The 17,046-nt window shown below is 42.7% G+C and overlaps 1 protein-coding gene across 1 annotated transcript in view; it reads right to left on the reverse strand.

The window, feature by feature from the left end:
• The window catches only part of PDZRN4 (PDZ domain containing ring finger 4), a 230,693-nt gene extending 214,196 nt beyond the window's left edge, over positions 1-16,497 (reverse strand). Inside the window, exons 1-3 of the mRNA XM_071423593.1 lie at positions 15,856-16,497; positions 13,491-13,577; positions 9,649-9,753 (exon numbers count right to left, since the gene is read on the reverse strand). Of these exons, the coding sequence (XP_071279694.1) occupies positions 9,649-9,753; positions 13,491-13,577; positions 15,856-16,497 (834 nt within the window). The remainder of the gene's footprint in view (positions 1-9,648; positions 9,754-13,490; positions 13,578-15,855) is intronic.
• Between the last annotated feature and the right edge of the window lie 549 nt (positions 16,498-17,046).

Here is a 17,046-nt window from a genome sequence, read left to right on the forward strand (position 1 = left end):
ACTTTCTATGTAAATAAACATAAGAGCCATTACTTATTTTGTCAACAATATTTCATAAAGAAAATGCCTTCCAAAATAATTTGAATTAAGAAACAGTGTTGAGTCATTCTGCACTCCTTTCCTGCAGCAGCTATGATTCAATCAAGTTGGGTCTACACACAAAGTTGTAAAATTACATTTGCAATTCCAAACAAAACATATATTTACCAAAACGTCTGTGTATTAGTAACAAATGTACTTTGCTTAGCATATTTGATTTTACTAAGTATAGTCTTTGTTGGTGGTTTGAAGTGGCCACATCAGCTCTTGCCAATTAGAAAATTGTTTTTTCCATAACAGTATGGCTTTAAATGCTGCAGAATTTTTGGACAGAAATTTTGGAAGTTTAATTTTGGAGAGAAGTTACCAAAGAAATATTTTTTTTTTAACATTATCACTTTTACTTTCAAAGCATTTGGAAAGCACAGTGCTGTACATGCTTCTTACTACTCCTATTCAAAAGTTCTAAGGAGGAACATTCTCCTATTCAACACACTGCTGTATTTCACAGCTTAAAAACTGGATCATTAATTTTTTATGTGAAGCCTTGAATAATTACTTCATTTAGAGCATTTCAGCATTGGAGAACACTAAAGGCTTTTTTCATTCAACCTCCAATTATAGACAACAGTGATTACCTACTCCTTAAAAATATAACTAGCTGATTAAGAAAAAGAAGAGATCAAAGCCCTTGGAGCTCATATTCTTGGGATTGCAACAATCAATTCAGTGACTTAAGAAGATTCTGCATTCGCACAACACATGTAAGCTGTCAACTCCTCTGACTGTGAAGTTGTCTCAACCACAATAAAGAGAAACCTTCATGAAAGGCTGAAGAATGCTCTTTTCACTTTCTGAAAATGCCAAGAGCTTCTGGGTGCCAGCAGCATGTGCTGTGAGAGACACGTCTTCCTCACACATCCTTCAGTTCTAAGCACCAAACTCAGCATGGTCTCAGACTTTATCAGAGCTTTCCATGGCTGGCCTTGCCATCAATTATTCCCATTCTTCTTGATCACATGAGCCTCAAAGGGTTAGATCTCCCTGATACCTCCTCTCTGAAGCTTCTGACCTTTTCTGGTCTTTATGTGATTGACAAGGCTAAGGAAAGTCACTGGAGAATGCCTTTCCTGCTCTCAGATTTCCATAGTTCACCAGGTTAGGGTACCTGGCTCCACAGCAACCATCAAGTTCACCCTATCTCTAAGACACATTTGGACCAAGACCAAGGCAACGGTACACAACCTACAGCCCAGTTGTCATGGAGATTTGGCTTATCAATGGATGAGAAAGCACTTTCTTCAGGGTTGCCCAAGATCATTCCCAGAGCAAAGATCCAAGAGAAGGGTTTTCACACAAAACCTTGCACCTTCAGCAATAAAGATACATTTCCATGATCTTGTCTTCTCTAACATAAATAGACACTGACATGTAAATACATGTATATGCAAATATTTGGAAAATTCCTAAACAAAACACTCCCCTACATATGCCCTCCTCTTCCTGGGAAGGGGATGAAAGCAACAGCATTTGACAGCTGTTAGACAAGTTGTTTAATGCATTCCTGAAAGTGTTTAATGAACACCTCACACAAACAAAATTTCCTCTAAACCTACTACCTCAGCTACATATAAAACTGCTTTGCTCTGGCTGCTGGGCAAGAGGGAAGGATGCTCAGGTCTTGTTGTTTTGCAAGGTTTACCTTAAACCATTAAAAAACCCCAAAAATACTCATGGAAAGGAAGAGAAAGATGACATGCAGCAAAGTCAAGATCAAACAGGGCCTCTAGGAAGATGCTAAGCTTCAACTTGCCAAATTTCTGACACATTATACCTCAGGGGTGAGATCAGACACTTTCTGAAGGAGATGGGTGTGACCAGGCCTTCACACGATGCTGAGGGATCTGTGGCCCATGGTAGCAACACCATTTATGGGATCTTGCAGGTTCTTACATTACTCAGCTCTTCCACAGGTTAACCAAAATCCTTCCTACCTAACAACATTTCTGAGTTGCCAATTTAGCAACTGCCTAACTCTGCAGACCCAGTACAGTTATCATAGTTCTGCTCCAGTACTGTTCCCCCTCATTTACCTATCAGAGTTCATGACATCGTGTATAGATGATCTAATCTGACAATTCAGTGGCCCCTATTCCTACATGTCCTCCATTTCTTCCACACTTCCTATTTATGAGCAAGCACTAGAAAGTACTTCTGTGGAAACTTGAGGTTGGTGCTTTGTACTCTTTAATTGTAAAGTTTCCCATTTTTCTTTTTTGTTGCACATTCTACTTCACTCTTTCTCTTCTGCTCCTACAGTTATCCATCTGTTGTAGAGATCCCTCACAGTCAGAGCAAAATAGAAATATCTCATGGGAGAGCAGGGGTTATGCACATTCATGTGCAAGCAAGATCCTGAAGCCTCTTTCATCATACCCAACCTAAGATGCCTAAACAAACACCCAGCGTGGTAGAAGTAGCATAAAAAAACAGGGTAGAAGATGATTTTCACCACTTCCACTTCACATACTCTCTTGACTTCCTTCATGCTGGGTCACATTTCAGAAATACTCTCCCACTGTTACTTCTGCCCCATCTGCCTCATTCCATTCTAGCTACCACAGCATTGATTTTCTTTGCTTACTAGGAGCACCTTGCTGACCAAGATCCATGACTCCCAACCTGAAAAGACTTACAGAAAAGGACAACACTGTCTTATCTGTCAAATACACCAATTCTGCAAATAAACTAGTTGGAGAGTTCATCTGATGGTCATATTCCAACCACGTTTGGCATTTCCCTCATTTTTTAGATAAAAGCACCGTGAGCATACATATTTTCACAAAAACAACGCAGCATTATACTTGCACATGTGCCTGGTTTCTCTGTGAGTACAGGACCAAGCAAATACAGATGGAAAACCCTCCTACAGGCTTGGGCCCCTCTAAAGTTGCATCCACAGCAAGTTCTCAGTATATATGTCAGATTAAAAGACCCCACCTCTTAGAAAACAAGGCATTTTAGAATTTTTTCACGATGCTGTGCTACACAGATATCCAAAAAGTATCAAATATTTTGCCTCTTTATGGATGTAAGACTTCATTCAGTCAACTAAGAGTTCAAATAGTGAATTTCTGTCCATAAAATCTTGCCTTTCACTATTTACTCTATCACACAAATTTCACCATTTCTTAAATATAATTTTGTTTTATTTCTTCCTGTTCTTTAGGACAGAAGCATTTTGCGAAGTCTTCATAAGACTAATATACTTCACCAAAAAAAACTCAAGATGCTTTAGGTCACAGAAAAATAAAACTCTCATTTTTCTTTTTAAAAACAGACAGTGAATTTTAAGTGTTTTTTGGAAGGAACATAACCTGTTTCTCTAAACACAATATTTGCATTTTAGTTCAGTGAATAGAGAGGAATGAAGGCACCTCTAAAGACCTGTAGCAAGTCCAGTCAAATGTAGACTGCTGATCTGTAAACTGAATTACAAAATTCAGGCATTCTAGGATAACTACAGTCAACTTCAGAACAGACAGTACCTTGAACACTAAGTTCCTTCACCTACAAGAGATCCAGCCTTCATGGCCTTTTGATAGTGGGCACCAGCAGCAGTAACCACCTTCCAGCTAACACTTGCAGCTTGAGTTAAAACACAGAGGAGGAAAACCCTAAGTACTGGTATTTATTCAACTAGGGAACCCCATCTATCACATTTTAAAAAGTGTCCTAGGTAGAGGATTTCCTGGTTATCAGCATTTGCTATCTGTCCTCCCAAAGTCAAGGCACTGTGAAGTTAGAAACGCAAGTATCATTAAACGAAGTGTCATGTAAGATGCAAGACTGTCAAAGAAAGAGGGAAATTCTTGTGTATTGTCACAAGCCCTTACCTGGAAAAGGGCAGGACCAGTATTCCAGATAGAGCTCCCTGGAACTAGTGTCTGTTTCACACCAGATCACCACGGGATAATCCTGACTCTCTAAACACCTGCTGGCACCAAGCTCTGTTTGAGGAGGCTGGGTGGACGTTGGTCTAACACAGGAGAGCCTCTGCCTTAGTAACAAGGGCAATTACCTGGAGAGGTAAATTCTATCCTTTTCAGTGAGACACCACAACCAGGATCTCTTGCTTTTTGGAGAAGCACTCTAAGGCTTTCTGTTAAGTAAAAAAGCCAGTGGGGGCAGTAGCTCCAATTCAACCGAAGTTATGCAGGCCAGGTCACACCCCACTTAAAATATTTACTCAGACAGATGAAGGATTACAGGTGTCCAAAAACCTGTATCTCAAAAGGTGAGGGAGAGGTGAAAAGATTCTACAGACATTTCTAAGCCTGTGGTTTCACTAATTTATTATGCCAGGGATCTTTCACACTAATTAGGAGTTATCTAATGATTGCAGGTGCCAAACCTGGTTACCTGCAGCATAATATTTTGAATTTGTTACAGATTTAAGAGAAATTAATATAGCTAAGGCATACTTTGATGCACTGAAAGCTACACCACTAAAATTTGTTATTTTATTAAGCTTTCTTAGCTACCATACAGATTTTACTGGCCACATCTTGTGCAGCTTTGTTTCAAAGTCATCCCAATCTTCTGGCTCTGATCCCAGCAAGACATTTTAAGACTCACAACTTCTACAGACATAATCTGACACTGGAGATTCTTAGCCAAATAAACATGACTAGTATCAAAGATTTTGCTTGAGCAACATAGTGAGTGTAATGACAGAAACATGCAGAAGATAAAACATCACAAGACTGACACACAGCACAGTCAGCACTCTGGCAATAGTTAAAAAAGTCTCTGTGTAGGCACTTAGCAGATGTAAGTTACTTCTGCCAGGATAAGCCTTAAGACTTCATCTTTATTGAAACTGGCTTTGCTAACATGTGCTTCAAAGACATTGTGTGAATACTCTCCAAAAAACTGGAAAGAACAAAGGGAAACATGGAATACAGGATGAAGCCTTATTTATCATCCACTTATGGAGCTCAGGCTGCGTGAACAAAATTCACAGTCATGATATATAAATGCGTCTGTCTTATTTTTCAGACTTAAAGATCCCAGACTAAAAATGCTTTCCTTTCCCTTCTTCTCCATCATGCCTGCTTAATTCATGAGAATCAACTGACTAAAATGCAGAAGGACTTGAGAGTTTCACTTGAGAGTTAAAGAACAGAAGTCTTTTCCTTGCAGTGCAAGGAACAGAAAAACACTTGAGCCTTTCTGTTGATGATGTGCTTACAGTTCCACATATTAATATTTTGGACTTCAACCTAGCCCTTTGCATACAAAGTTTTTCATTGCTGTTTTGTTATATGGCAAACCTACTTTGGCAATGTTAATTAACAAGGAGCAATGTTAAATAAAAAGGAGCAATGTTAATTGCTCCTTTTCCTCAAATTGATGAAAAAAAAAGTTCTTTTAAAGAAAAAATAAACCAAAAAAACAAACCATCAGAAATTCTATCTGGATTGCAAGTTCTGTCCTGGTCATATATTTTCTGTAAAACATTGAAGTGATTAAAGAGTATTCTGCAAGACACTGTGACTTACAGATGGAAGACGGTGAGAAGAACTATCATGGTTTTTCTTTTATTCTAAAGCTGGGCTTAAAAAGAGAGTACACCACATGCCAATATCTGTAAGATTAGTATCATACAAACAAAAAAAACCCAACTCAAATAACTAGTTATGACTAGCTTGGTAACTAGGCTTTAAGTAATGTACTTGGAGACCTGGCCAATGTGGTGCCTTATTTATGTGAAGCTGAACTGTCTGCAAATTGAGATACAAGTTTTCCTCCATATGGAAAGAGCTGCTTTCAGCATTAACTGCTCAGAACTATAAGTACAGATAAAAAAACAGCAGGTGAATCACTTGTGTGTATCAGTAACATTGCTAAGGGTCATAGCTGTTTTATGCTGCCTTGAGGAGGTAATCAAGCATGAACAGGGATGAGCAATGAGTTTACTCAGTAGGAATGATTAGCATGCAGTAAAGGGGAGGTAAAATGATGCTGAGCTATATAAATGAGAACCATTCTAAACACACATTAATAATATAATTTTCTCATAGATGAAAACAGAATTCTTTGAGCTACACAGACTAATAAACATCCCTGTGCACTACTTGCTGCTTGTCTCCTCTTGACAGGGTTCAGAGGCAGGGTGGAAAGGAAGAAAGCAGAGCTCCAAAAGGTAGAGCTTGAGTATCTGCTCATATCCAAGGGTTTCATGTTGGGAATCACAGATATCAGTGCTGCATCTAGTTTAATGAGATGCATTTTACAGAAGGTGAACAGTTCTAGTCCTTGAAAACATGATGCAGTCTCAATTTAAGGGAGCTAGATTTTTGGATTTAAACTTCTAAAAGCATCAGAAGACCATGACATCTGCAGGAACCTGCTACATAGAAGTAATTCATAAGGGTTTATTCTTGATGAATAAATAATGATCACTTGGGGCCTATAATAGGATTCCTGGAAACATATACATATATATATACACACATACATACATATATATACACACATACATACATATATATATATATAATATATCTATACACACACACATATATACATATATATATAATATATATTCGCACACAGACATATATATATATGTATATATACATATATACATACACACACATGATATATATATCTGTATATCTCAAAGTGTTGCTTGTGCACATCACTGTCCCAGGTCAGCTTTACACTGCATAAACAAGTAATTTTTTCACAGAGGGTTGAACCTTTAATAAAGAGGATAACACTGTGCCTGAAACCTGTTCTTCAGCAGAACAGTGAAAACAATCAGCAAGGGTCCTGTGACCATCCCTCATGCAGTCCCTTGACACAGGGGATCTGGGGCTGTCACCCTGTCACTCTCAAGCACCACCACGCTGCCAGCACACAGGCATCTGTTTCAGCTTTCAGGTCCTCGTGCACAAAATATGCTTCCCTGAGGGTAAAGCCCAAATAAACACCAACCTTCTTCAAATGAAAGTGTCAGAGGGTCTATATCCTGGGCATATAGATCTCAAAAGCTTCCAGCAACTCCAGTCATTTGTGTGGCACTTTTACACTTAGAATAAATACCTCAAGGAAGAAATCTGACTCCTTCTCTTGGCATTCTTTCAAATACCTTAATTGTTTGGCAATGTTGCTGCATAGATAATGATATATATAAAATAAAAGGCAACACCACTTATTTCTACCAGCCTTTGCTCTCAATTCCATCTGCCAGTGCCATAGGACTGTGAAATCCATTTGCTGCACTAGGTTGCCCATGAGATGGTCATCTGAAATTTGCAAAACTCACCACAGTCAACCATGTGCAGTTAATTTTTGTTAAACATGTGATAAACCACTGAAACAAACTACCTTCTTTATTTAACAATATGCCTTGAGAACAGATTTTCTGATTTAAGGGGATAGTTCTGTCCATTATCCCATTAGATACACATTGCTAGAAGCACCCCGGGCATCCCATTGCCAAACAAATGACTTAAGCTATCAAAGGCTCTAAAAACAACATCAGTTCCTTCTGCTCTTGATTATTGAAGAATGGCCCCATAAAATATCACCCATTAGATCAGATCACCAAAAAAGGGAAAAGCAAACAATAAGAAGTCCCACTTCCTATCAACTTCTCACCAAAACTCATATTCCATATACCTGCCAACATTTCTGAAATAGTTACACCACCCTGATTATTTCCTCACAGCAAAAGTTTTCAGAATGATCTTTCACAACAAACCACATCAGAGCTGGCAGGGCATCCCAGTGCAAGAAGACATTGATAGCTATGCATGGGAAATGAAAAATTCAGTGTTCTGACTCCAGATGTTTCCTGCATCTAGCATGGAGGAATAATTACTTCTTTTCTCCTCCTCTGTTTATTTTGGTCTAATAAAATTGGAAACACTGAAACATATACTAGAAATTTTGGCCTAACCCAAAATATTTTTAAAGGCTTGACTGAATACAGAAGTCATATACAAAGCTGTTGCATATTAATATGGTACTCCATTCAGAGCTGTATGAATACTTATGCTAGATTGGACCTATAACATCACACAGAACTGAAATCTGTTTCAGTATGACTTTATGCAGCCAGAATTTTTCAACAAGTAAAAATCAAGCATCAGTTATTTTGACATTTTGAGATTTGACCTCATATATAATAAATGTTGGTTTGGGACTTTATTCTTCCTTCTTCCAAAAACACTTCATTTTGTCATTAAAAAAACAAAGCACTATAAAAGCACATTAAATTAAAGCAGGAAGTGTTGAGCAAATGCATGAAGCTACATAGCTGGTCAGTCTGTAAAAAAAAACCCAAACACAATGTGGTAAGTGAAATAGTAATGTCAGAAGAAAATAGATCTTTACAGTATAAGGCTGCTGTTCCAAAAACCAAAAAATTGGATCTGAAAGCTTTTGTATACCTCAGGGAAATAGATATCTTGCAAGTTCAGTTCTGCTCAGCCCACTTGGTGTCTCCTAGAGATACATCTATCTGCCAGCCAAAAGCATAAGCTTTACTCTTCCAAGAAAATATATTCATTTGATTTCACTCACAGCTCTAGGCTCCCAACATTAAAAGCAATGCCAGCATTCAAACCCTCTTAGCATATGCTTTTAGTCCTTAGCAGGTATATAACACAAGAAACCAGCAGCAGAACTCTGCTGATTTGTCTTCCAATCCACTTATTTCACGTGTCTTTGTTCAAACACCCATCCCCCTGCAAGTTCACACCATGCTTCTAAGCCTCCCCTGAACTTGCAGAGCTGGAGTGACATGGCCTAAACAAACCCAGCAGCCAGCAGAATGTGATGTCACTGTGAGTTGGGTCAGAGCTGGGATGGGAAATGCCATCCTGGCAGCACCCTAAGGAGCCCATTTCAGTCACCCTTGTAAACTGCTCCTCTGAGATTTCTTACAGGGCTAATTACAGGTACACGTGCAGGCCAGACATCACCCTATTCTTCCAACTGATTTATTTTATTATTTATAGTTATTTTATGAGAAAAACTGCATACAATGCACGAGCAAACTGAAAATTCTATGCTAGCATATTACATGACCATGAAAATGCTGTAGTGACTCAGGTGAGAACAACAGATGATCTCCTGCTGATCATACAGCAGGAAGTGCTTCCTCTAGTTGCTAAAGAGGTTTCACAGCAGTGCTTAGCAAGCCAACTTCTCTGCTTTGTCCCAGAGTCATGAAAATAGTCCCTACACAGGACAAAATCAGTTTCACTAGACCTGTGAATTTTCAGTCATTCATCTTCTTTCTCAACTTAATGAAAAGAAACACAAAATGCTTCTACTGCTTGCTATTTAAGTGTTGACACCTTTGATTCACCTAGATCAGCTTAATCCCCATACCAGTAAATTTATTACTTGTTGGAAAAATCCATCTTGTTCTTTAATTCTAAGAAACGTTCAAGCAGTTCAGTGTACAAGAATCATGTTCAGACACAGCAAAAGAGGAAAAATTACAACCTACTTAGGGTGAAAACCATAAAATCCTTTACTAATCTGATAATATGACAGACTAATCCATTGGTGTGGTTTCTTTCTTACCTCAATAATCTTGTCATTAATTTGCAGGCCTTCTGCTTTGTCTGCAGGTCCATTTTCCAAAATCTTTGACACATAAATTCCCTCAGCAGATTCCTCCTGATTGTTCTGTATCAAGCAACAGGGAAATTGCAAAAAGGGCCACATTAGTACAAAAATTGAGAGAGTACTAAAATCAGCAGCATTAAAAAAATGTAAATCCATCTGAAATATGCAGCTCATTTTTTTAGCTCCTTGAATTAAGAATTAAGCTCCTTGAGATTTTTTTAACTTGCTTAACACAAAGTAGCTATTAATCAAAAGGACAGAATTAATGAACTATTCCAGCAATTTTTATAAGATTATCTATTTACTTCCGGTTATTTTAGTCTAAATGAGACACAGTGTGCAACAGTAATCTGATCCCAGCTGAAATACTTGGAGCAAACCTCAGACTTCACAGCAGCCAGTGACTAGCACATAAATGCACAGTGGAAGACACTCATAAAAATGGATGCACAAGTGTTTCTCTCAGAAGGAAAAGGGCCCCTGCAGTACTGCTGCTTGCAAACTGCCTTACTGCATTTGAAAATAAAGCTCCAATGAACAAAGTGACATGAGTTTGCTGGCACGTAACAGCGAGAGGATTTGGCTGGAACTGGTTAACCTCATAAATCCTATTCACATGGGAGATTGAGAACTTGCTCAACTATGAAATCCACACAGAGGAGCTGTGGACAAAAAGAGAATCCATCTCCAGCTGATCTCCATGCAACACTAAGTACAACTCACAGAAGGTCGTATTTAAAACAGCCAAGTTATCTAGCACAGCTGCAACAATATAACTGACGTTGTTGTACAAGCTGGAATTACTTTATTTCATTACATGATAATTAAAAGTAGTTTTAAATAATTATTAATAAAGAACTAATGTCACTGCCTACTTACAGGGTTTTAAGTGTTGATACAAATAATAACCTAGCTAGCAATAACTGAAGGAATCTTTTTCCAGCTGATTTATACTTTTGATTGCAGTTTATATGATGCCCATTTTCCTTCTGTGACTGGTGAATCCCTGACCAACAGCAAAGTTCATATGTGCACAGGTCTAGGTCCTATACACTCATGGGGACAATGCTTTATAACTTTTTCTATTAAGAAAACTGTGAAGACATATGTAAAACATACTTTATACAATGTGGCAACATTCCTACGGACACTTGACCCAGGTAGATTTAAGGTCAATAAATATTTGTTCAGCAAAATATTAGTCAGACTATGTTTTCATAAATTCCTCCCCCCCCCCTTTTTCACAGAGACTCATACATGTCAGGGAAGAAGCAAAAGGGAAACACAGTAACAGTTCTAGCAATATTTTGAAATTATGAACAAATAGATTTCCATTGACTTCCCATCTAGGCAGTGAGAAATGAAACTCTGATAAAAGAAGCATAATGGCCATTAGTGAAAATACAAGAGGGATGTGGTTTGGTTTTAACCTGAGAAAACAAAAAGCTAGATTATAGCACCTTCACCCACATAAAACTGTATTTCTTTCCATCAGAAATTTCATTGACTTTTTCAAAAGCAATCTATGATCTGTCTAAAAAAAAAGGGTACTTCAGTCTGGCTTGTAGTCCCCATCAGTTGCATGTGCTGCTACCCCCACTTCTGATAGGAAAACATAGCACAAGGCACACTGAGCTCCAGCACTGTCACCCAGCCCAGGGGCTGTGCAGCAACTGTGCCTGCAGCACAGCCCCCTCCAGCCTGGCTTTGATGTGGCCTCCTCGGGGCAAGCAGTCCTCCCAGCCAGACAGAGCTGGGGCCCATCAAAGCAGCCTTGCTCCCTCAGAATAATGAATCACCTCTCAGGAGCACACTCATGAGAGGCAAGCTCCTTTCTGACAAAATAAAAGATGATCCTATGATGAGTTATTTCTTTCCTCTCCTCCTTCCTTCAGGTAGAAGGCAAACAGTGGGGATGCCTATTATGGGCTGAAAATAAACACAGCCAACAGAAAGTATGTATGTGCATTACCCAAGTCATCAAGAGTCACCTGCTTTCCAATGGAAAAAAGCTGCATTGCACTTGTAAAACACAATGTGATGGAGAACACACCCCCAAGCAGATGACTAATACAGAGACATCACTGTTCTGCTCTTCTGCTGCAAGAGCCAACGTTTCAACCAAGGGCACTTTTTCCCTGGACAGCCTGAACGTACAGAGCACCTTCATGAACTCTGTCTTTTTAATAACTCCTGTTCCACTATTTAAGCTTTCCAGCAGAACTTTGTGTTTTCACTATTTGAGTCAACTCAAGCATTTTTTCCTGTTCTCAGCTCCAGATACACTGAGTCTCACACTGATACCTGGGAAATGCCAATCAAAAGCCTGTGGTAGTCACATTTGTCAAAACAAGAACACAAAGGAATTTCCAAACTGAACTTCAAAGACTCAAAACCACCTGACACCCATCCCTGCCTCACAACCTCACAAATTTGTCTCCAAATATGAGTGTTATAGAAATTAATTTCCTTTTCTCCATTTGGCAATGTTCTCAACACACAGTGCTACAGACCTTCATGTATTCATCATTTACTCCTTAAAAATCACAAAATATTAAGTCGGAAAGTCTGACAGTTTGTGATACATATCACTGTTGCAGTATGCACTGTCAGCATACTGACAGTGCATACTGCATCTTTAAAGGACATCTAAGTCCTTTAAAGAAGCTCAGTTGCCATCCCAAGAAAACTGAGCACATGCTCCCCTTTCCCTGCAGTTCTACAGATGCAAATTAGAGACATCACAATGCAATCCAAAATAAAGACTGTCTGAATTTTGTTACTGCTGTACTCAAATATGAACATAATCATGGCATGTGTGTTTTAACTTGTAGCCACCTGTTGTCTCATCCTTCCACTAGAAAAATCTAAGAAGCTCTTGCTTTGGATTTACAGCCCCATCATCTGATAACTGCTGGTCTTGATATTTACCCAGAGGGAACAGTAACTGCAGCATAGAGAGTGGACTGATGGGAACAGACTCTTTGGCACCACTAAATATAGCTTTAGAGCAGAAGATTGCCAAACTAATACACAGGGCAGGGTCCTACTCCCCTCCTCATGAACACTAGAAGGCTACAATTCTCCCCCCAACAAGAACCCGATCAGTACATAATTATTACCAACCCTTTTTAATCAACTATTAATTTTCCAGTTTAACAGGTTTCTTTACCCTTCATATGCAATGACAGTCCTGATTAATGCTTTTGGAAAGATGAAGTAAAAAAAAAAAAAGCAAGCATATTCATGTGTATATTCTAAGTGGGGGCTAGTGATCCTTATGCATATTCTGTGGTTTGCAATGAACTTTCTAAACCTAGACTGATGAGATTAAGATTCAGTATTGGTGAAAACCATTTCAGTTCATAAAGAAAAATTGAAGGCAGGCATGTGAGAACAGGACATGTGCTTAAACTATCTGAGCTACAGAAGCAAACTTTCTTCTCTCCTGTAAAGGAAAAAAAAAAAAAAAGGCAAGCTGCTTCACAAAATTCCAAAGGCTTAATCCTGCAACAATGACTTTTACAAGTATTTCCATTGAACAGTTTGCATGGATACATATTATCCACATGGAAACTGAGTGTAAACCAGCCTAAGTTTTTAAAGAAAAAACACTATGAACGCTCTTCCAAAAAAATGAGAATAACACAATTCTCATGAGATAACATCCTCCAAACAATACTCCAGGTATACCTGATGATAAACAGTACTTCTATCTGAAGAACAGATTCCATACCTACTGTCATCAAAAGTTACTCTTAATTAACAGTGTCACCTAGAGTTACTTTTTGCATTACCTGATTGGGTCGTCCTCCTATAATATTGAAGCCCAAAGTGTCGTTTTCTCGGTGTAGCATGATCATCAATGGTTTGCGCGCTCCTCCCTAAGAAGCAAGAGATTAAACACTGGTAAAGAACACAGTCTCAAGAAGTTATTAAATGAAAACATTATTGCATGTAAGATTTTTAGCTGGAGAATATATAAGAAAAGGCTTGAAGGAAAACTAGGCTGGAAAGACTTGGCACTGGAAAAAAAAAAAAAAAACAAAGGAAAAGTCATGATTCACTGAAAAGTTAGCAGGTAACACCTGATTATCTCCAGTTAGCTTCAGCTGAACAGAAGAAAAGGACAGGTTTTGGGTGTGAGGAATGCTTGGCACCACTGAAAAAGTCAGAGCTCCAGATGCCTAGGAGTCTCTATAAACATAAAATTGCTATAAGTGTTGACACATTAAACATACAGACTAAAATATACAAAATTCTAATTTTCAGACCCCAAAGTCCTACCAGTACACATTTTAAAGCAACTTTCAAAGAACACAGGGAAGCTGAAAAACAGCTCTTTATCCCAAACTTTTTCTCTCCAAAAAGAAAGAATCCAAAACATCTTTAAAAATATGGGTTGTATTCTGAAAAAAGGCTTAAAATATAAAGCAGATACTGAGAAGCATAAACTGAGTAAAAGTTAAAAATTAGAAAAGAAAAACCTTTTCTTTCAATGCACCAGGAGAATAATTAAATTTTTTTAAAAATTAAAAATTGGAGGCTTTAGCACAGCAAGTTACCTTGTTTTACGCTGAAACCCACATTTTATTAACTGTGTCAGTGACGTGTTTTATGTCCGGACGGTAGATTTGAATTTAATTCCGTGTGTTTTTACTGTACTGATCGTTTTCCTCCCCGGCGCTGAGCGGTGGCGATGCCCGGGCGGCAGCGCCCACAGCGCCCCCTCCCGGCGGCGCGGGGGAGCGGCGCTCCCGCCCGTCCCGCACCTCGGCCAGCTCCAGCTCCCGCTCCTCACCGGCAGTCACGACACCTCTCCTCCCTTTCTTCAGCCACCGCTTTCCCCCACACCCCACCCCAGCAGTCACTGCTGGCCCACTCCACATGACTTTATCTCATCTGCCAAGAGATGAAGCAAGTGCATGAGCACACCTCTCTAAACCTCACGGACTAGCTAACCAGAGGAAACTTTAAAAAATTACTCAAGTTTTCAAACACAGTTACTCAATGCCACGAAGACCTGTGAGACCTGTATTCTGAGGCATTCTGGTGTCCTGTGAACAACGTCCCCTTTCCCATTTTCCATGCAGCAGGCATATGCCCAGCACACTACACTGCTTCTTCGGGTGTGAGTTTCACTGCTCAGACCTTTTCCACCTGGGATTTTGCTTCCCAAGAGCCCATGTAGATTTAGGTAGAAAGAATAATTCTTTGCATTAAAACACTTCTCACCACGGCTGCAATCAGCAATGCCTGAGCCTGCACAGTGAGCTTCCAGACAGGAATCAAAAACTAACCAGTTCCATCAGAGCAAGTGAAGCCAGCTCACCGCAATTCTCGCATGGTTCGTTTTGCCTAAGGAGCGTGTCAGTCTCCGGGCAATGCCCTCAGATCTGAGGGGAGAGCGCAGCACTACTCCGGCCTCTGCTCATCAGAGGCGGTAGCTGTCATACCGTTCTACCAAAGCTTTGCTGTCCTTTCGCCATCCTTTCCACAGTCGACAGTAATTTTACACTCAAGTTTTTCAAGATAACTTCTCAGCTGCTGAAATAAAAGTTAAAAGCCAGCTCCACGCCCCTGAGCTGCCGCAAGTACCCGCTGGAGCAAAACCAGCAGCAAGAGCAGCTGGGTCCCTGCGAGGCGGAGCGGTCTGATGCGGACACCCTGATCGGAGGAGCCAGGACCCGTTTGCCAGCTGCCAGCCCAGGAGCGAAGCCATCTCCCCTCCCGCCCCTTCCCCATCCGAGGCAAGCGCTCGGTCGCAGCCTCTGCCAAGCACTGCTGGGCTCACCGCAGCACAGGGTTCCGGCTACCGAAGAGGGACAGGCAAGAAGCGTGTCCCCAGTGGAGGTGTTACAAAAAATCAGCCAAAATAAAACTCTTCATCTGGCAACAGGGTCCGGCGGCTATATCTCCCCGAAAGAGGCGAGGGGCGGCTCGCATCGCCCGGGGGATGGACGGCAGGATCGGGCTAGGTTCCGAGCTGCTGTGGTGGTGACTGCCGGCCCCGGGGGCACATACCGCCCCGTAGTTCACTCGGCCGGTGGTTCACAAGTCGGGCACGGGAAAGGGAAAAGCAAAAGCAGGCTGGAGAAGAGCACAGCTGGAGGGGCGCGGACCGGGTCGCGCTGCCCCGCCGATCCCTGCCGCCGCACTCACCTTGCCGGGCTGGCCGCCCGCCAGGTCCCGGGCGATGCTGCTGATGTGGCTCATGTACTGGCCGAACTTCGCCTGGTACCGCCGCGCCGTCAGCTGCACCTCGCTCTGCAGCGCAGACAGCTGCGCCAGCAGCGACTTCTCCCTCCTGCTCCAGCGCAGGGCGTCCCTCTTCAGCTCCTGACCCGGCTCCGGGGCGCCGCCGCCCCGCAGCGCCCGCAGGCAGCGGTGCCCCCCGCCCGCCCGCGGCTGCCCCGCCGCGCTGCCCGGCGAGCGGCCCGAGGGGTGCCGGGCCGGGGGCTGCGGCTCGGCGGGGCCGGGCGGGCCGTAGCGGCACGCCGCCAGGTGGGCGGGCAGCTCCCGCAGCCGCACGGTGCGGCCGCAGCCCCGCGGGCTGTAGTCGCACTTGACCTCCAGCTCCTGGACGAGGCTGCGGAGGGGCAGGACGGGGCGCAGCTCGGCGGCCGCCAGCGGCCGGCAGCGCAGCGGGCAGCGGCGGCGCCGCGCCGCCCAGGGCAGCAGGCAGCCGGCGCAGAAGACGTGTCCGCACGGAGTGGACAGCGGCTCCTCCAGCACCCGCCCGCACAGCCCGCACTGCAGCTCCGCCGCCACCGGCCCCGCGAACCGCGACGGGTCGAAGCCCATGGCGCGGCCGGGCACCGCCAAACTTGGGGCGCCGCGACCCCGGCCTGGCCCCGGCGCCGCTGCAGCCGCTCCCGGCGGGCGGCGGCGAGGGGCGGGCGGAGGAGCGGGGCTGCGCCGGGAGAGGCGGGCGGCAGCGCCCAGACGGAGATCCCGGCGGCTCTCCCCACCCTCTCGCATTAGCTCCCTCTCCGCGGCGCTGCCGCCCCACGCCCAGCCCCGGCACCACCTCCGCCCTCCCGGGGCATCCTCGCTGCGCGGCGGGGCGAGGACCGAGGCGCGGGGACGCGACGCCGCCCGGGCGAGCCCTGTCCCGGCGGGAGAGCTGTGTCCCCGGCGGGGCACTCGGGGCTGGGCAATGGTCGCGGACGGAGGGAGGGAGTTGAAAGGCTGTGGGACAGCGAATCGCTCAGGCTCTGACTGATGCACACTTGTGCTGGTAAATAACGCGCACGTGTGAGCACGCCTGTTTCAGGTCTCTCCAAAAGGCTTCCTCCTCTCTTTTCCTCCCGTTTTGGGATATCCGTCAGGGCACAGAATCCTGAAATCCCT

This window comes from Agelaius tricolor, unplaced genomic scaffold (assembly GCF_023055355.1).
Source record: "Agelaius tricolor isolate 1412-34295 unplaced genomic scaffold, bAgeTri1.0.p SCAF_3, whole genome shotgun sequence".
Taxonomy (NCBI): Eukaryota; Metazoa; Chordata; class Aves; order Passeriformes; family Icteridae; genus Agelaius; species Agelaius tricolor.